This window comes from Nilaparvata lugens, chromosome 2 (assembly GCF_014356525.2).
Source record: "Nilaparvata lugens isolate BPH chromosome 2, ASM1435652v1, whole genome shotgun sequence".
Classification (NCBI taxonomy): Eukaryota; Metazoa; Arthropoda; class Insecta; order Hemiptera; family Delphacidae; genus Nilaparvata; species Nilaparvata lugens.
In genome coordinates, this window is record NC_052505.1 from 15,214,932 (window position 1) to 15,237,400 (window position 22,469).

Below are 22,469 nucleotides of genomic sequence, written 5' to 3' on the forward strand. Positions count from 1 at the left end.
AGTCAGGTACAGAATAGAATATGAAGATGATGATGATGATGAAGAAGATGATGATGATGAATATTTCTGTCCATACTTCGCCACGTCATCAAGTCATTGAAAGTCTCTATTTTCTATTCTGCAACAGACTGCCTTCCATTGATTATTCTTCTGACTTTTATTATTATGAGCTGTTGAACTCATAATACTATTGGTTAGTGTTGAAACTTCCAATTTTAGTTATTAAATCAATGTTTTGTACTCAACTGACCAAAAATACATTTTTTTACCAGTGGTTGAGATATCCACATTGAATACAAACTACTTCTATCACCTACTGTGACTATTCCCGGACGTGTTAAAGGCACTTCTCCCATTTTCAGAGTGTAGAGAGTATATCGATCTCCGGCAATAATTAAAAGTTTCTATGTAGCCTACTCTTAACAAGAAGCCAAATGACTCGAAACAATCATATAATATGAATCATAAACATTCTGAAAGTTCCACATTTTATCATGACTTTCTTATTTAGGAAGTTTCACTTATAAAATTATAAATGAAATAAAAATAAAAATTATAATTTTCACTTATAATTATAAATCATATTTTTCTCATTAAGAAAAAGTATAAGATTAGATTTTATGTAAAATTGAATGTTCATAGTCGGCACCGCTGACGTTATAATGAGGCTTCACTCAATTTATTATTATTTATTATTGGATACAGAACGAAAATCTCCCCACTTCCAAATGTAATGAGAGCACAAAATTACGTCCAGCACACACTTTAAGGGAGTATTATCGTGTCTCACTTATGATTGTATTGAAGCATTTAATTTTAATTATAATCCACAAATTAATATTTATCATGAGAGTTTTTCGCACAGCATCACTGTATTATAATATTATCAAACGACGATATGAATGAGATCTGTTTTCATGAACAGAAGCTTCCAGTGTTCTTCTTTTATGGTGTGTTCACAGTTTTCCTATTTCCAAAGCTTCAAGCAGTTGAAAATAGAAAAAATGAGTTTACTTTAGGTTTTATACTTCCTATTTGGAGTATTCATTATTAGAAACATCTGAATTTAAGAGTATGCATTTTTCAAAAATGTATTTGCAATAATGAATTTAATTGTGTGATTCAGCTGAAATATCACTGCTAAATAATAAGATTTAATGCAAAATAGAGAAAAAAAATCTTGAAGATATAATACCATGATATAAATTGTCTAACGACTATAATATTATCACTCGATACATTATTTTAACATTTATTATTTATTTTCATTGTAAAGTTGAATAACCAACCATTTTACATAGGCTAATTTACAATGTTGATAATGTGTCGGATGAAAAATTTAATACTATTATTTACAATGAAAAAAATGATGATAGAATTTAAATAACGATTCATTATTCAACATGAAGAATTGACCTTTTTAACGTTACTAATATTATTCATTAAGAAAAAACCATGATATACAACAATTGTAATATCGATCTTAATTGTATATTAAGTATAATAATTAATCTTAATGTATATCGATCTTTTCCAATTTAACATTTTGAACTTTTGAAACTATCTTCAAGAAACAGATCTGTCTTTTTTATAAGTTATCAATCAAAATCTTCTGACCGAAATAGCAGTATTTTACACGTCAAGTGATTACAATTTTTTACAATAGATATCTTACTTTTATATTTTTTGTTTTATTGAATAGAATATAAGAGTTGTTGATCAATTCGTATATTTATATTCTCACAGAACAATTTTTATCACAAATCTGCTATTTTGATCAAAATTTAGTGGTTGAGTTCAAATCACAAACTTTTTAGTAAACGATGGATGAAAACTCGATTGCACGAGTAATTATTACGATGACTATAATATTGAATAATCTACCCAATTTATGTGGATGACTTATAAAGTATATTTGTTTAATTTAATAAGTAAACTGTAAAATTTCTCTCACAAAGAATATTATTAAACAAATATTTGTAATAGCTTAATTGAAGCTTTCAATCCAAAGCATAATGTAATTTGTGAAACAGTCACAAGCAGAAATGGTTCGAATTCACATGTTTTACAAAAAAGTCTACAAAAAAGTTTGTTGAGATAAATTGTGCAAGACTTGTGCAATCAAGTTCTAACTTGAAATTTTTCACGTACATTGAATAGTGATATTTATTGTAGATAGATGTTAATATGTACTGCACAAAATCCAGGTTAAATTAGTCACCGAGTTTACAAAATTTACAAGCACCTGAATTATAGCCAAATTTTTAATGATCTGTTTTTTCAACTTACAAACAAATATTTTATTCGTCTTGTTTGTAGTAGATATTGGTGTTTTTTATTAATCGTATAAGAACTAGAAGTTTAGTAGAACTAGGCATGTCAATTATCATTTTAAAATTTGTTAAGGACAATTCTTATAGATTATTTCAAGCTAATTCGGTGTAATAAAGTATAACAGTTAATGGCATGTCTATTGTATCGTTGGCCATTTGCAATTCACATAAAAATGAATGGAAGATAATTATTTATGCGATTGTTGTTACATTAGAATTCATTTTCCATCAATAAATTCAGTATCGGTAGAGATCAGCCGTGAAAACTGCAGTAAATTATTGTATAGACTCAACTGCATTTCTTTTTTCAACATAAAAATTTTAACGAAATTTTTATTTTTTGAATTTCTATGATAGAAATGCTTTCAAGTGGAATGAGATCTGAGTAGCTATATAGATTTTGTATCAATGAATTTTTATTCAATTTCTGGAAAACCAAACGATTTGCATTTGATAAGACAATCAATCATTCTACTCAATAACAATAAACTCACCAGAGAACATATTTATATACTGAAAATTATCAAGCATCGAAAACACTGTAACTAAAAACGCTCATATTTTCCAAACTGTAAGGATTTATTCTTCTAATCCAATACGTCTAGCATCAAAATATATGTCAAAAGTTGGAAAATATAGGCTAACGTTTGTAATAGAGTGAGCTATTTTAAATCGTTGAATTTTATAACAGAAAGTTTTAGCTTACTTTTTCTTAATCCTAGTTTGATGCTAATCCATTTTACAGATTCTTATAAATAGTTTGAGTGCTCATAAAGTAAAGAAATGAGATAGCTGGCTTAGAAAATACGAGTAAATCAAAAGTCAACAAATTATATTTTTAACGTTTTCAATTTTAACACTGACGTGTAGGTTGATTAACAATAGTAATGCATTTGTTTATCTAAAATTAGGATGGTGATATTTTTATTCATAAATGAAAATGTTGGCCTTAAGAAATGAAGCTCAGTTTCGTGCAATATTCGCCAAAAATTAGTGTTATTTTTAATGATATAGATTGATATTGATGGGGCCTACATTTGAGATCTTCAATCTTGTTAGTGTTCTTCAGCAGATTCAGTATTAAGCTCTTCTCCGAAATTATGATTTAGCTTACTGCGAGAGTGAATGAGAACTTTGAAACAAAAGCTATCTATCATATGGATTAATCTACTGATTAAAATATAAAAACCCATTGTATTTATCAAATCTATTCACCATAGAGCATACCTACACGTATATTACTTCACAGTATTATTATGGTTTATAAGAATCTCTTTAATCCAACTTAGATGGCAGTTTGAATTGATTGAGTGGCTGACACGCCTATTACCAAAAATGGGATGATAAAGTAAGAGCACAGAATACAAATACAGTGTTTTATTCTGTGGTAAGAGTAATACATCCTGATAGTAAAGAGTGGATAATTACAGAGTATTCAATTACTAATCAACAGGCCTACTCAGTTTGTAAGGATTTGAAGTTGCCAACTTGTTTTCTGATATATTTTCAATGTATTGTTGGTAGGACCCCTTGAAATCAAGCTTTCATAACCAATGGTTCCGTTCTCGGGAAAGGCCTTCAGGGTAGAAAGACCTCTTACTGTCTAGCACCGTCTCATTTTTATAAGAAAACACTGAACACTGTACCTCTATCCATCCATGATATACCAATCACTTTTTCTTGAAACAATCTTTACGGGTTTCGCTTTTTCTAAGCTCAGTATTAAATTTAGAAAAAATATGAGATTGGTATGCACATTCAAATTGTAGTTTTATATTTTTGTAATGTGCTTTCATTATGATAGTTTGATGACTGTTCTAATATTCCATTCCAAATGTACGGTCCGGTATTTAATATTGTGAAAAACCTTTACAATGTAGTAAAGCAAATAGTCTTCTACAGTATTAATATTATTCTTTTGTAGTACCAGTTAAAATAGTCTATTATCTTTAATTATCTTTCGTTCGTGATAGTTGTTATCACCCCATTAGAATTTAATATGTCAGTCATCAGTAGGAAAGTCTATGTTTCAAGTGTATTGTTCACTTATTTATACATTTATAGTTGTATTATTCAGTTCTAGGATAAGAATTCTTAATCTATACTATATCTCAAAATCTACGTATATCCTTATAAATTTCAATTCAAGTGATACGTCAATTTGGAATGAACGGGTTTTCAATTATATTATGTTTCCAGTTATTCAATCTGTGAAAATTGATTCATCAATATGAACGAAGTAAGGACCAATTAAGATTAAAGAAAAATAGAGTATACACATTCCATTTTTAATAATGAAAATATGTTGCGAATGTGAAGATTTCTATGCACTTGATAAACAATATTTCGATTACCACCATTATTTCAGTAAAAGAATATTTGTAATTGTTGTTATCAATTACATTTTGTAGAACACCAGGTAACTAGAATGCTAATTCTAATTACTTGATAGAACAGAATTATGTTTATCATGAATAATCCACATAACTGTTATACATGTAATAGCAATTTGTTCTAATAATATTGTAACTAGCTACATCGAAATTCATATAATATGCCCATTCGTAGTTTATTCGAAATCATTTATAATGTTGTTTATCCCTACATGTGAATTAGGAGTAATATATTTAATCAATGAAAGTACCATGTTATTGATAGTCAATGTTTAATGTACTTGCATGTATTGGATATTCAAATTAATATTTTTGGTTCAATTCTAATTTAGAAGTTGATATTCATGTGTAGTGCAGAACTCAAATTATCTGGTCGAAATAACGTACTCATCGTTGAAAGTAACACAGTAAAATGTAGTCTGAATGTTGTATTTATCTAGATACAAACTTTTAAAAAATTACCGGGCAATTCTATAATAATTTTTTGTCAATCTTCAGATGGCCAATACTTTAATCTCAATTATTCTTCTCTAACATAAACCTAACAACTTTTCTCTTAACTCCATTATTTTCATTTTAACGTTTTAAGCAAAATTGGTGACTTCATTGATGTTATACCTCAATTATTTGTTCTAGGAAAGGTTTTCTTTCTTCTTTAAAATAATTATCATTTATTAATGCTGTGTTGTTTTTAGCATTAATTAATGTTTTAACAGATAGCATAATAACTTTTTTTAAGATATAAGTTTTTATAACTTGTATTCTATGGCCAGAATCACCTTCAGAAGTTTCTCTGCTAATTCTTCAGAATTCTTTTTAAATATACTGAAATTAACTTTACTCTTATACTCTTGATTTTTTTTGAAAAAGGGAAATTAGATTTCTTTTTTATTTCTTGAATACTAGCTATGATATTAATTACTGACTAACTAATATGAATACCTAAGATTTATAGCTTCCAGTTACTTCAACTGAGGTTTATCAATTATGTTATCAAGAAGTAAAATTATTGGTACTCATTCCAATGATTTATTGGTGAATATGCCAAGAATACAGTTTGTCTGTGACAGTCATTTTTCTCCTGAAAATGAAAAATATTGGCTACACTCCTACACTCAATTTTTTCCTGAATCTTGTTTTTTTTGTGATGATAGTTTATTCCATTTCCTAAATTCTAAGTATGGCCTAAAGTACTTGATATTCATTCTCCATCTGGATAAATTGAGTTAAATTATTGCTTCATCGCTGTTATACTTACAATGGTTTAATTGGAAGTCTCAATGATACTGGTTTGAGGTTCACATCAATATTGTGAATATTGTTATCAAATTTTTATATATTCTATTTTTTGTATTTAATTTAATGGTTTAGAATAAGTATTGTACTTTATTAATTGTGTTGAAAACATTCCATTGTTTATCAAATTATATATTATTGTATAAGGTAGCCTTATATGGCTTTTGCTATGATGTTTTATGGAAGTTTATTAATTAATGATAATGGAAGATTTAATGGTTGTTCAGATATCTGGTGGCTATTGTCAATATAATTAATTATGATACTTGAATAATTATCAATATTATCTATGATTAATAGAAGTATCTAATTTTTATTGAGAATTGGGTTCATCCTGATCATTATTTCTAATCAAACAAACAAGAAAAATGATAATTTTGTGATTAAATTCAAGTTTAAATGCTATATGATTTTATATGAGGCGAAAATGCCTCATAATTATCAGAAGTCCTCGTCAATTGGTTATTAAAAATCAACTCCGTAAGAAATTCAGGTATCACTGAATGACCATTATTTCACAATAATTCTATTTACTTAATTACTGTAATTGGGTTTTTGAATATTTCTGTTTAATATCTTAGTTGATACTGTATTTTTTATGTTGTGCTAAACATACTAATATAATGCTGTAGAAATGAACAGTATTTGGAATAGTTGAATGTCTTTGTATGATCTGTTTTATTTATTGGAATTCTTCAAAGGTGAGTCGTTTATCAGCAAATTATATAGGCTAATCATTTTGATTGTAATGATAAAATTATGCATGAGATCAAAGAACTCACAAACTTAGTGAAACTTTTAGTATCATTGATTAATTATTGACAGTAAAGGGCAGTTTGCACAGTCAAAGCTCAAACTGAATTTAATTAGTTGATGGCTTAAACTTAAAATAAACCACATTATAACGAACGAGACTTGATATGGATTTAATCCAGTTTAGAAGGAAAATTAATTTAAACTGAAACTGTGCAAACAGTGTGAATGTAATATTTTCTATTACTGGTTCCTGACAAATGAAATATTCAGCGCGTTTTTTGACATGTAGAATATTGAACTCATCGTGTATATTTTGCTTTTATTCTTAAAATTTTAAAGAATTCATCCCATGCATAATTTTGTAGTTTAAATTATTATTAACAGCTAGCCCTTCTCTCTTAATGCATCTCAAGCTTCAATAATTTATCATTCTGCAAATGAATGCATGAACGTTAATCCATTCTGATAGATGAATAATTCACTCCTTTTTTATTACTTTCCATAAATTTTTTCAACATTCCATTTTTATATGACATGTAAGTATAAATGAAAATTGTCGTTGTGAGAGCATTTTTTGAAGATTCAAGTATTAGTATGTCTAGCACAGTATACCAGGGTATTGCATTTTATACACAAAAGCCGATCCGTATGCTGTTAGGCCTAAGTTCAGTTCAGTTTAGTTCAGTTACCAGACAACACACATTACAGAATTGCAATGTACGGTAATGAATGTTGCTTTATATATGTATGTGTCCGGGATATTGTATTATATGAATTTATATTAAATATTGCTATTACTTTGGGGTTAAATAAAAGCGTCTAAATTTATGAATGAAGAATATGCTTGTTTTATTTCTATTCTTTACCTGACTCGTTCTCCTTCAAAACATTTCAAAACACAAATACAAACCGGAAATGTTTTCATTGCCAAAAAGCATCATTGTAACGAAATTTTCTCACATCAATAGTCATTCAATAATGATTGATCGATCAGTTGCAATTAGAATCGATGTAGATTGATTCATTTATTTTAATTTTATTGTTAAAAGGCAATGTGGCTGACGGATTGTGCATTTGTGTATTGAATCTCTACCCTTCTAGTCTTAGCAAATCAATTATTTATTAGACCTGGAATCAGCTAATTCAACTTTTTTAATATTTGTGTCTGATATATTCATACGATTCTCTCGTTTATCAAGTAATACTATAATTTTTATTGAATGTTGAGTGATTATCACTCCAGGAACGCATTTATTGAGTTATCATAAATTTTATTCATTGCAAAAATTGTGCATTGCACGCAAAAATAGGTTATATTTTTTCTATGCAATCTATTAGAATCAGAGATAACAAATTGGAGCACTAATCACTGTCAGAGAAGTAAAGAACTGGATACTAAGGACTTTTGTTCAAAACTCATGACTTTATTCATTGCAAAAATTGTATATTTCAAGCGAAAATATGCTGTAATTTTTGTGTGCAATCTACTGGAAGCAGAGATATTATCAAATTCGAGCTCTTTCTACTGTCAGAGAAGTAAAGAACTGGAAATGATGGACTTTGTTCAAAACTCATGACTTTATTCATTACAAAAATTGTATATTGCATCGAAAATATGCTGTAATTTGTGTTCTGTGCAATCTACTGGAAGCAGAGATAACAAATTGGAGCTCTATCTACTACTGTCAGAAAAGTAAATAACTGAAGATTACGACTTTTGTACAAAACTTATCATATTTGGATCGTAAATCACTTGTTGAGAGTATTATTCTTGTTGAGACCAAACTATGATTAAAGTTTGTTGAATTGATCTGTTGGATCGTGGAACCAGTTATACAAAAAATTAATTGAGTTTAACAACTATATAACAATGAAATATGTATGAGGTGTCAACACGAGTGATTGCATAAAAAATGTTAGCCTCAAGATTTCTTCAGATGATTTCACTCGACTCCGGTAAAGAATAGACTGCGGTAGGTTGGCCTATAGTATTCTTGTTGCTAAAGCACATAAAAGCCACTTAGTAAAGAAGATATGAAGATACTAATTCTACTTGGTAAAGAAGAAACTAAAAATAAATAGATTGAAATAGATTCTTTATAGTTTATTAATTTGAACTTCGTTAAATCTCTAGGTTTCAATGATTTACTCGAATACATTCATTAGAGGAAAATGAGCCACTTGAGAAATATGAATATTCTCTAGAAAAATTTATTCTGGAGGATATGAAACAAATCAATTTACACAGTCACTTTGTGAAATCGTTAGAATATTGATTTGAATGAACTTTTTAAATTTTATCGTCTACTTTACAAGACGCACTATTTGGGTGTTAGCGATGCCGCTGAGTAATAAGTTTCAATTTTTTTGTATTTTACTAATTGGAAATTATTACAGGCAAGAGGTATTATTTGACCATAGTAACTAGACTTAATCATATAGATCAGACATATTATTTTCAGATCAAGAGGTAATAGACTTAATCATATAGATCAGACATATTATTATAAATCATAATTCCTCATAAGAAGTTGCAAGAAATCTTTTAAAAAAAGCGTCACCTGATGGAGAAACTACCATTTTGCTGCGTCTTATTTATTCAAAAATTTATTCCAGATGTACAATATAAATTTCTTCTCACACTAGTTATTTATTTATGGCTAGTACTACATTAGGACACCAGGCGACCAGGCTAATTCGCCAGTGGGATACCAGAGATCATATATGTCAATACTGATGTCCCAGCGGTGGCCTGAGTGAGACACCAGCCGGTCACCAAAATCTGGTGTCCCTAGTAGTGTAATAAACGCAATAAGAACTAATGCCCCATGACTCCCTCAGACAATTGGTTTCCCACTGGTGACTCAGCCTGGTGTCCTAATGTGATAGAGGCCTATTAGTCATTTTAAGATTATTCGTAGCTGTAACAGTTAATTGAGACTTATGGTACATGAAACACACTAGAAAATAAGAGCTGTGTTTTCAGAGACAAATTACAAGAAAGGTTACTGTTTACACAACTATATTAACAGGAAGACAAAAAGTTATTCATTAAAAACAAAATGTAAATTAAAAAATGAAAATCTCATGTAGCCTTCTCAAAGACAGTATCAATGAAAAGAACAAAAAACAACAACAATATAATGAATAGACTAGCTTCTTCGAAGATGGTCTGCAAGGACAAATGCCTGTGCGCTAACCAGAATCACATATTCAGATTCTAACAGAGAGGAAAGAAACAATTTTGATACATTCAGCAGCTTATTGAGACTAGTATTATTACATCCAGTGAATTATTGCACTGCTCAAAAAGATTATTAGTGAAGTTGTGAAGTTGAAGAACCAAATTTTAAATTGTGTAAACTTTAATGTAGAGGTGTGCTTTCAGATTATAAAACATGATACAACTTGACTAGCTAGTTTTCAATTAATAACATTCAATCTGACATCTGAGGGTATTTGAAAAATGAACAATTGAGAGCCTATACTGGTCGGCTAAGCTGTTTCTACGAATAAAATATAAAAACGAGTGTTCAAGTTTATGAAAAAAATAAAAAAATTGAAGTACCTACCCTTTTTTCATGAAAAAAATGAGTGCTTATGACCGTACAAGAAGAACTCAGTATGCAAACATGAATTTGATCATAGTATATGAGTAATCTACATTAGTTTAATAGGTACAGTAGTATATGTATAAGAAATTAAATTACGAGTTTTTGTGAAAAATATTTTAAAAGAAATTATTAAAAATTCTGAAGTCTCGCCTAGTACAGACAGGATGGTGCAGAGATGGCTGATTTTCTCAATGTTTATTAGAGCAAAGTTTCATCAAAATAATTCTAATCAGCATTTGAAGACAGCATTTATAATGTTATTTTTAAACATCACTATATCGCAGTGCCCTTACGTCAATTCAGCTTCAGAAAATTGTTAAGGCTTCAGTTCAGTTCCTATTTTGGATCTTCTGGTAAGTTCAGCTAGAAAATTATTCAGGCTCAGAAAATTATCCTTATAAAATTTCAATTTTAAAGCAAATATAATTCAATAGAGGATAGAGCAATGAACGTGTTTGTAAAGGAAAATGAGATGGACCAATAAGAGATTGTAGCGTTCTTGGGAGTTGTATTTGACAGGAAATTAACATGGAATCCTTACTTTGAGGAGATATGTAATAACATTTTACCTGGGATGTAATCAAGCTGTCTTGCGGCAGCTTGCTAGGTTGAATTATGAAAAAATACTGTTAACTGCTTATCTTGGTCTTATGCAATCATATATTGAGCATGCTACTCGTATTTTAGTATGGGCTAATTCATCTCAATAAAATTTGGACAGACTGTTCAAGATTCAAAATAAGGCACTCAGGTGTATAGAGAAAGTGGATAGGTTAGATTCTTGTAGGTTTTTTTTAAAGAACTTGGTTTCTTGACTGTACCATGTTTGTATATATATATTATATGAAGTTATAATGTGTGAAAACAAGTAGTGTGGACCAATATTCGAATATACTATAGATTCAAAAAGAATTTTATCCTTTTAAAATTATCTGTAAATGATGTATTAAAGTGTAAAGGAACTAAGTGCTTCTAAACTCACACCAAATAGCTTATAGTGTGAAGGAACCAAGTTCTTCTAAACATACATCAGATAGTCAATTAGGCCTATACTGGCTTAATTGAAATTTACTCTATGAAGAGAGATCTTTTGTAATTCTTCCATATCAAGGTTTCACGTAATTTATTTGAGCCAAATTAATGTTTCAATGCTCTTAAGGCATCATCATCAGTGGTCATCACATAGTCTAACCAAAAAAGACCGCTTATGATGCCTTAAGTACAGTGAACCTTCAGTTTGGCTCAAATAAATGATGTGGAATTGACAATATTTATTCTATTTCACTTTAATACCGTATAATTTCATGTAGAAATTATGTATTGCAGTATCTAGTTGATACTCAAAAGGAACAATTCTTGTTTAATATCATTGTTGTTGATAGATCATTTATTTAATTTGAGTTGAACTGGTAGGAAGTATTTATTTTCAATTTATTTTGGACAATTTTCAGGAATTCGTTGAGGGATTGAGTCAAGCAACTCCAACTCTTGATGATCATTCCATGTACAGCTGTTCGGGGTCACTGCCCTCAGACATTGAAGATGATGAGGTAAATAATATAAGATCAGTATAATGGAATAAATAGAAAACATGATTCAAATATGAATCCCACTATATATATAAAAGCGAAATGGCACTCACTGACTGACTCACTCACTCACTCGCAGAACTAAAAATCTACCGGACCAAAAACGTTCAAATTTGGTAGGTATGTTCAGTTGGCCCTTTAGAGGCGCACTTAGAACGGATTTGGAAAAATTTCCAAAGATACGCCCAAAATCTGCGTTTTCCAGCTTTTTTTAGCGTTTTCTCAGCTTTATCGAGAACAAATGAACAGAAAATGTTCAAATTTAGTACAGAAGCTCAGCTAGGGTGTAATACTGTTGTGTTAGAAGGAATTTGCAATAACGTCAAAGATACGCCCAAAATTAGCGTTTTCCCAGCGGTTTTTTTTTGCTTTTTCTCAGATTTATCGAGAATAAATGAACAGAAATTGTTCAAATTTAGTACAGAAGCTAAGCTAGTGTGTAATAATGTTGTGTTAGAAGAAATTTGAAGTAAGACCAAAGATACGCTCAAAATTAGCGGTTTTTTTTTGTTTTAATTCTCATAATATCCTAACGAAGTTTTCCACCCTGCACTAAATAATTGAAATTAATCGGTGATTGAATCGAGCGAGGAAGTACTTTGACTTTCTGATGGAATGAAGCATGCTCAAATGAAAAATGCAGGCGAGCGAAGCGATCCCGCTGATTTCATTTTTGGACGATCCAGTCGGGGGGTTAGGGGGCGAAGTCCCCTGGCTAGACGGATATGGCGAGTGAAGCGAGCCTGACGGTTAGTTTTACATAAAAATGTACGATGATGTGATACATCGATCTATAAAAATGTACGTGCTTCAATATGAGTTCAAACTTGAAGGAAATCTGAATCTTAGTTTTTGTTTAAACTTCATAGAGTGACATTATTAGGGTGTAATTATATTGGATGCGTATATGTGCAAGTGCACGCTTGGTTATGCATGATCAAGCGCGCACATGAAAAACAAACTAAGGAACGAGCAATAGAAACACTCACACTAAACGCATGCACTTGATTGCGTTCAGTGTGAGCAGTTGCATGCACGTAAAAACGTGTTAGTATGGCTCTTTCCAGGCTTCGTTTTTCGGCTCATGCAAGATCTGACGTGCACTTGCTCATACACGCATCCAATGTGATCATACCCTTTAGCTGGGTTTAGGCCTACACTAAAGTTATTAACAAAATGTTAATAACTTGATCCTTATAGATTCTATTAGATTGAACGGGACTTAACAAACACATATGTTCATCAAGTGTATGATAAGTTATGTTCAATCTAATAGAATCTATAAGGATCAAGTTATTAAAATTTAGTTAATAACTTTGGTGTAAACGCAGCTTTATAATATTATAAAAATGTCTCGTTATATATTCTACACATTGATTTGTATACCTTCAGGGCTCATAAAAAGCTCAGGATAATAAAACAGCTCCAGTATGAACCTCTATGACAGAAAATACTCCTGGAAAATTTTGGTAGATTAGAGCAGTCTCCATTTACTGGAAAATTAAATGAAAAGAATGAAAACTTTGTTTTGGTCTAGACACATTGTTTCCACGTTGTCTAGACTACAACAAATTTATTATAACAGCATGTAAATTTAAAAATCCAGCTTTTCATAAAATACATTATTAGTGTTAGTTTGAGCAAGTTTCCAAATTGTTCTGATTGAAGTTATTTTTTTTCAAGGATATTCCCCCCGCTCTTCCAACTACTCTACCTCCTATTGAAGATTTGAACACGGATGACCAATTGAGCAACGATGAATTGGTAAGTATTGCATTCAAATGTTTGAATTGCCAAGTATGGTGAACGTTTTTTCTAGAGAATTATTAAACAATACATGTAAAGATATACCGGGCAATCAAAAAGTCTCTGCGCAGTACCTGCGTTCTGTTTTACCTGAAGATTGTGTTCTGTTTAGAAGCTCGTTCGAGAAGTTACTCCCACTTTTCCCCCCCTCTACTGTAATGATGGTACACGTAGGTTTAATAGATTAACACCTTGCTATTGTTATAAATATTTGTTTTTGAGTTATAGAGTGTTTTTTTTAGTATATAGTTCACTGCGGAGGGACTTCTTGATCACCCTGTAGTATATAGTAAGGTCCACGTTATAATGTGCAATATTCGATTGACATTGGTGTTGCTATCCTTGTCCATATGACAAAGGAGATAGCGATATCCTTTCCTAGCTCTGCAACGTTGCTAGATTGTTTTTTAACAATGTAGAAATATAACTTATTAATAATATTCAATCTCAATTTATAAAAATGTAGGCCAAAGGCCATAGTATCCATCAAATGCCCCACTTCTCGAGTGACGCACTCTTGGAGTCGGTGATAACGTTCCGCATTGCCCGTTCTAGCACATCACCAGGAATTGATGTGATTTCTTTGTGAATTGCTGTCTTCAACTCCTGAATGCTCCGATGTTTGTTAATGTAGAACCTTGCTTTTTGATAGCTTCAAAAGAAAAACTAAACATACCATGGGGTCCGAAAAGCGGTAGGACCAATGGAAATCTCCGTTATGGGAATTCAAACGGCCAGGGAATAGAGCGCGTACAGCTTGCATTGATATTGTATGTGCAATTGCCCTGTCTTGCTGGAACCACTTATTGGTTCCATGTTGTGAGTATGGTGGTTATCAATTCCTGGGTTAGATCGTTAAGCACTGACTCCAAAATGTCTCACTCGAGAAGGAAGTCATTTGATGGGTGTCTGTCTGTAGTTTTCTGCTCGTAAGCAGGTCCTTCTATATGGCAGCAGCCCTCCACTCTCTTCTATTCTCTGCCAGTCGCTTCGTTGCATAGTAGCTCATCCCCTCCTTGATGTCGTCCAACATTTTGTATCTTCTTCTCCCTCTTCCTCTTCTTCCCTGAATGGTCCCCTCCATGGCATCCACCACAAGCACTGCCGTCTCATCCAATGTCCCAGCCATCTCCTCTTTCTTCCCATTATCACATCCAGCAGACTCCTTCTTTCCCCAACCTCCTCAACACCTCCTCGTTTGTAACTTTATCCCTCCAACTGATCCCCTCCATCCTTCTCCATATCCAATATTTCAAAAAACTAACAACTCATTTTCTGCTAATGAATTCTATTGTAACTGCACGTTTTTCAGTTTATTTCAATCCAATACCTATAAAATTGACAACACTGTAATTTTCAAAAACTAACAACTCATTTTCTGCTAATGAATTTCTATTGTAACTACACGTTTCAGTTTATTTCAATCCAATACCCTACCATAAAATTAACAGTTTGACAAGTATTTAAAACCACCTGCGCCACCTTGTATAATGTATATAGCTTATGCACTCATAAACCACCAAAAATAAAAAACATTCAAAGAGTCAATACCGTAACTTGTTTATAACTCAAATTGTTTACTTACGACATGTTTCGGCTATGATGTTATTATCAATTAATTTGATAATGGCATCATAGCCGAAACATGCTGTGAGTAAACAATTTTAAAAAAGGGTACTTGGATTTTTATTTTATTTCTATTTAAGAGTAGCCCTAACGAAAATCTGGTGTGACACTCACACAACTTTCCTTGCCCATTGATATATAAGCCTCATTAACGAGGATAATTTAGGGAATAACATTATGCCGATTGGCGGCTAAATAATTAAAACTACGATTATACTGTGATTGTGTTCAGAGAACATTTTCCTTTGTTTGAATTATGAAATTTGAGGATTTTTTAAAAGTTGTCAAAACAGCTGTTTTAAAATAAAATATCGACATGTGTGTTTCTTTTGAATAACTGCTCTACCTACCTACCTCACGCACGAGAAGAAGGTACAAAGTAAATTCTTAAGGATGAGGTGGACCCCTGTTATTTCTCAAGGAGGAGACTCATGCTAGTAATAGAGCTGAGATATAACTATACAGGTATGAAATTGAAAAAAAATCGTCATTTTGAGAAAATCGTGATAGAAATTTAAGCACTTTGAGCACCTGCAATTTTCTAAGAAATGAGACTCATGTCAGTTGATAGGGCTTATAAATAGCTATCTAGGGTATAAATTTGAAGAAAATCGTTAGAGCCGTTTTCGAGAAAACCGTGAAAAACATGTTTTTTTAGTAATTATCCGCCATTTTTCTCAAGAATATTACGGAGCTCCTGGAAATTTCCCAGAAATGAACTCATTCAGTCCATAGGGCTTATAAATAGCTATCCATGTGTAACCAACCCTATTTGAGTAATCTCAAATAAGACTGCCTAACAAGTAGGAAGCAATGCTGGTCATGAGGGCCAGTGAATATTTTGGCAATCCTGGTTGAAATAAAATTTAAGCCAAGTCCGATTGAATCTTATTTTCAACATTAAAATCAATTTCATTTCTGAAGTTACAAAATATTCAGTTTACAAGTTTTGATTATTAAATCTATGTTAGTAACCCGGTAGGCCTACAACTGAAGCTTCAGTGTGATGTGGAATCGTAGATAAGCGACGATTAACGAAGTTTGAAACTCATAAAATTCGATGGACTTGGTTGAATTAGAAGCCGAATTGTAAAACAAGTGTTCTGCTTACCCCACTTCGAATTGTAAATTTAACTTTCATACTGTACTTGAATTCCAAAATTTGATTGCTTGAGTTTATGGAAAATTTGTAGTCTCCTTCATCCTGTATTTATCCTGGTATTATATTTGTCCGGTCATTCAAAATTAATGGTAAAATAAAAAAAAACCCAACTGGGGTTATTCAAATATAAAATTCAATCAGGCATTGTAGATTTACATTTTATGCTACTTTAGCATAATTAAAAAAAATTTTGTAGTAAAAAATTTAGATATTCATAATTCAAATCACATGCTACATTTTGAGATGCCACAGCTAGGCCTTATAGAACAAGAAGAAGAGGAAATCGCTGGCTGGTCAACCGACAAGGCTTCGTCCAGTTGTACCAATCCAACAAATCAAAATTATAACTAGAAATTTAATAAATGAATATTCAAAGTTATGTCCAAATAAGGAGAAAATAAAATAAATAAAATAAAATTAAGTAATTAATAAATTTTTGGTACAAACCTCCACAACTGGGGGTATTTAATTTAGGAACCAAATTGTACCAGAAATTTATTCAAGATAGAAGTTAAATAAATAGAAAAGGAGAGTAATTGGTCGGCCGCCCAAAGAAAATGAAAGTAGAGGGGAAGAGAAAGAGAAAGAAGAGAGATCATTGTCAATTGATCAGGTCGACAAGGCTCAAAGAAGAAAATAAAATCTACAAGCATTGGACAAAACTTCAAAAATCCAAATTACCAAAGAGAAAGCAGAGTTAGCATGAGTTACCGAGAGAAAACTGAGCAATGAGTTTAGTGAGCAAATACACATTATCAAAATAACATATACAACTAAATTGATACACTGTAACTTACTTAGTTACGAAGCAATAATAATTACAATTCTTAATATATAGTACATTCTTGTTTGCATCACGAATTAAAGGAAATGTAGTACTAGGGTTGAAGCAAAAGAAGTATCGATTATTAGGTAAATCAATAATCATATCTGACATTTTTTATAAAATTAGCACCAAGTATTATCTTGACTGGCAAATCACTACTCAAAAGGAATTCAAACTTCCAAGTCATATGTTGCAATCTGATTTTTCATAATACAAGCCTTTTTTATAGTCATATCAGAAGAATTAGCAGCAGAACAAATCAGGTTTTTATTGATACATTGAAATCCACCTCATTACTTTTAGTCAACTCATGAAATAAGTTGTATGAAAGAAAGGAGTAAGGGAACCAGTATCAATCAAAGCAGACTGAGTTATTTTGCTATTTCCCAAGCTAACAGGAATAAAAGGCAGATTATTATTAGAATTGATAACGCCACAAAGTCCTTTTTTAATCTTTCCTAATTGGTTTTTGTGAGTATAATTCTTTTTTATTTTTAGACTTGCATTAGAAATCAGGTGTTGTCTTTTGGAAAACCGCGCCGCTCGTTTTTTGAATAACAATTACGAGAGATGTGACCTTTCGATTGCATGTGTAGAATACACTATCATTCCTACGGTTGAAATTATTTTTATTGGGATTTTTATTATTAGAATGCCAAAAGCATGATTTTGAACAGAAGTATTATTGTACAAATGCATTCTTCATTCATTACATGAAGGCAATATTTTGAGAATGAACTGCAAGCATATTTAGGTCATTGAATGATTCAGGTTTTTTCAAGGATATTCCCCCGCTCTTCCAACTACTCTACCTCCTATTGAAGATTTGAACACGGATGACCAACTGAGCAACGATGAATTGGTAAGTATTGCATTCAAATGTTTGAATTGCCAAGTATGGTGAACGTTTTTTCTAGAGAATTATTAAACAATACATGCAAAGTATACCGGGCAATCAAAAAGTCTCTGCGCAGTACCTGCGTTCTGTTTAGTGAAGATTGTGTTCTGTTTAGAAACCTGTTCGACAAGTTACTCCCACTTTTCCCCCTCTACTGTAATGAATGTACACGTAGGTTTAATAGATTAACACCTTGCTATTGTTATAAAATACTGTTTTTGAGTTATAGAGTGTTTTTTAGTATATAGTTCACTGCGGAGGGACTTCTTGATCACCCTGTAGTATATAGTAAGGTCCACGTTATAATGTGGAATATTCGATTGACATTGGTGTTGCTATCCTTGTCCATATGACAAAGCAGATAGCGATATCCTTTCCTAGCTCTGCAACGTTGCTAGATCGTTTTTTAACAATGTAGAAATATAACTTATTAATAATATTCAATCTCAATTTATAAAAATTTAGGCCTATTATATTACCAAATGCCATAGTATCCATCAAATTCCCCACTTCTCGAGGGACGCACTCTTGGAGTCGGTGATAACGTTCCGCATTGCCCGTTCTAGCACATCACCAGGAATGGATATGATTTTGTTGTGAATTGCTGCCTTCAACTCCTGAATGCTCCGAGGTTTGTTCATGTAGAACCTTGCTTTTTGATAGCTTCAAAAAAAAAAACCTAAACATATCGTGAGGTCCGAAAAGCGATAAGACCAATGAAAATCTCCATTATGAGAATTTAAACGGCCAGAGAACAGAGCGCGGAAAATCAAACAGCTAGGGAACAGAGCGCGTACAGCTTGCATTGATATCTTAGCGGTATGTACAATTGCCCCGTCTTGCTGGAATCACTTAGGCTAGGCGCACACCAGTTAGTCAAGACAAGACAAGTCATGATCAGACACGTTTAGTCACAATACTTTACATTGTTGCTTATGACAAGTGTGTTAATCACACTGATTAGTCATTGTAATAGACATGTCTTCATAAGCAACTATGTGAAGTATTGTGACTGAACGTGTCTGATCATGTCTTGTCTTGACTAGCTGGTGTGTGTCTAGCCTTATTGTCCATGTCGTGAGTATTGTGATAATCAATTCCTGGCTTAGATCGTTAAGCACTGACTCCAAAAATGCCTCACTCGAGAAGGAAGTCATTTGATGGGTGTAATTTTCAAAAACTAACAACTCATTTTCTGCTAATGAATTTCTATTGTAACTGCACGTTTTTCAGTTTATTTCAATCCAATACCCTACCATAAAATTGACAGTTTGACAAGTATTTTAAAACCACCTGCGCCACCTTGTATAATGTATATAGCTTATGCACTCATAAACCACCAAAAAATTTTAAACATTCAAAGAGTCAATACCGTAACTTGTTTATAACTCAAATTGTTTACTTACGGCATGTTTCGGCTATGATGTTATTATCAATTAATTTGATAATGGCATCATAGCCGAAACATGCTGTAAGTAAACAATTATTTTAAAAAAGGGTACTTAGATTTTTATTTTTCCTACAGTTACGTTGAAAAGTGGCCATTGCTGCACTGATTACAGAACGCAAAGAATCACTTTTCCGCTCTAGTGCGGGAAAAATTTTTCTGCACTCCAGATTTGCAACATGGCAACGCAAAATACTTAGTAGGTTATATGGAGCAACAGTGCAGCAAAATCAAAATGAAGTTGGTAACAGTGACTGCTGTGGCTGCTATAGTGAGCAGACGTGCAACGAAGCACAACGCGCTAATTATTATTCATTATATATTATAACCAAGGACAACGAGGACTTTAGGATTTTAGGATTAAGGTTTTTATCAATAATAAAATTACACAGAAAAACATTTGATGCATTTCAGGCAATTTTACCCATAATTACCCACTTTTCATATTCAATGGTAACTGTAGGAAAAACTTAATGTGAAATACGTGCGCAAAGTTCTTCTGCTGCACTCAAGAAACCATTCCGCCCTCGCCTACGGCTCGGGCGTAAACGTTTCTTTCGGTGCAGCAAACTGTCACTTTGCGCACTAGTTGCACAAATAACTATTTATTTCTATTTAAGAGTAGCCCTAACGAAAAAAGACAGTCAATAACTTCTTTGGCCAATGTAGGCATATAGTGTAGGCATAATATAACAATGATTTAATATTTTCCAGCAGATAGAAGAGGCTTCAACGCCGGACACGTTGCTGCAAGAGGAAGAAGACATGGCGTTGGATGTGGTTGGTGAGGAGACGCTGAAGACACCACTGCCGGCCTCACTCGAAGTCAACATCAAGTTCAACAAGGGTTCCGACCCTTTAGGTCAGACTTAACTGCTACTCACTTCTGCTCTCCACTGTACATTAGTGCTCGTTTCACCCGAAATCTGTACAAACTTCCAATGGCTGAGCAACTTGTAAAATAATATCCAAGTCAAAGACCTTAAATATTTATTTATTTATTTACATACAAAAGCTCACAGAATAAATCCTTATTGACATCAACTAGTTTAGATACATAATATTTGATGCAAAATAAGAATGAAAAATAAAATAAAATTGTAAGATGCATCTTTAGAGATGATATCTCTTTAAGGTCTTTGATCCAAGTGGTCATTACGTTTAAAATGTTTACTGTTTCATACAAATTGAATGAAAATATTCAGAGGTGGAATCTTCTCGCAAGGAACTCCCCACCAATAAAATCCATAAGAATTTACTTATTATGAACACTGCGAACACATTCTTATTATGAATGTTATTTATTAGTTAGTTAATTGTGAATTTCATTGACTCATTCGAATTAGTACAAAAATACGGAATATTATTTTCATTTCTTTCGGAACTATCTTGTTATCTTAAGTAAAGCTGGGGTTTCCTTTATGCGTAAGTGCCGTCGTCGACCAGGACAGGGAGAGAATCTCAGATTGGGTAGATTTCAATTTGTCTAAATAACCTAAAGGATTGTATTCAATTATGTTTCAATGGGGCAGGTTGAGCTTATACTTTCAAATGGCAATATGTTGATATTATTAGAATGTTTAATTCTTCAATAATAAAAACAAATAATGAAAAGTTATTTGATCAGCTGTTTTAGGACACTTGAAATTTGGACAATTGAATGTCAACAATGCTTGTCGTCGTCGACTGCGGAAATTTACGCATAAAGGAAAACGTACCTTTAGTTGACAGTTTTTCTGTATTATTCAAGATTTCAATAATTAGAATTGAAATTTAGAATGTCTTTATAGTTTCATACGAAATTTTAGTGGAGAATATTAATCGAATTGATCAAAATAGGTGTTACATCTCTTAAATCCATCCAAAAAATTTAAATCATACTATTATTTGTTTTTTTATTTTACATTTCATCAATTCACTTCACAAGTCATAGGTTTGAATTATCAAAAACATTCTGCATGATCAAATGTTCAGTAATAAACTGATCTTCATTATTTATTTATTTTTCGCCACACTGCACAGAAAGCAGCTGTTTTCCAGTCCCTACGTAGATCTGAAAGACCTTGTTTGCAGACGACGTCAGAAAAGGGTTTCTTTTCCGGTCTAGGCCAGAAAGTTGTCTCTTTCCAGCCGCTTATGGCTGGAAACAACGTGCTAATTATTATTAATAAGTCATCCGCTAGATCGGGCGAGTGTCCACTTTCATAATAAGCTGAAGTCGCCATGATTTTAGTTCCAGTTTCGAATCAAACTAATTCGCTTCGCAACCAGTTTTATTCAATTATTTATTGTTGATTAGTGCATTCCGAATTTTCAAAAATGCTTGAAGATGACTGTGGTATTCCAAGTGAAATTTTAAAAGAATCTGAAATCCTGACTGCAAATCTTCTACCACTAAAATCAAGAGATAGGTACGATAGCTTAACGAGTATTCTTTATTTTGTATTCTTTATTTATTTTGTCAGCAATACCTGTAGTGTGGCGAAAAATATCGTTCGCACCACGGGCAAAAATGTTTTTCCAGCTCTCAATCTTTTCTAGTCCTCGGCCTACGGCCTCGGACTTGAAAACCGACTTCGAGCTGGAAAAATCTCATTTTCTGCTCTAGGTGCGAAATATACTATATTTATTGTTACAATAAGTAGGCTACATCATTAACATAATAGGGGGAGGAAAAATAAGTTAACCTCTCCCTAATTAAGATAAGTTTTCACTTAGTCCGA

At 32.0% G+C, this 22,469-nt stretch overlaps 1 protein-coding gene across 12 annotated transcripts in view; it reads left to right on the forward strand.

Moving 5' to 3' along the window:
* LOC111045441 (multiple PDZ domain protein) overlaps nucleotides 1–22,469 on the forward strand; it is a 587,845-nt gene that overhangs the window by 194,207 nt on the left and 371,169 nt on the right. For 11 of the 12 annotated variants that reach the window (XM_039420670.1, XM_039420673.1, XM_039420674.1 and 8 more), the window contains 3 exons: nucleotides 11,844–11,942; nucleotides 13,665–13,745; nucleotides 20,461–20,608. In XM_039420670.1, the coding sequence (XP_039276604.1) occupies nucleotides 11,844–11,942; nucleotides 13,665–13,745; nucleotides 20,461–20,608 (328 nt within the window). The remainder of the gene's footprint in view (nucleotides 1–11,843; nucleotides 11,943–13,664; nucleotides 13,746–20,460; nucleotides 20,609–22,469) is intronic. The other variant, XM_039420671.1, reaches the window with a different exon arrangement.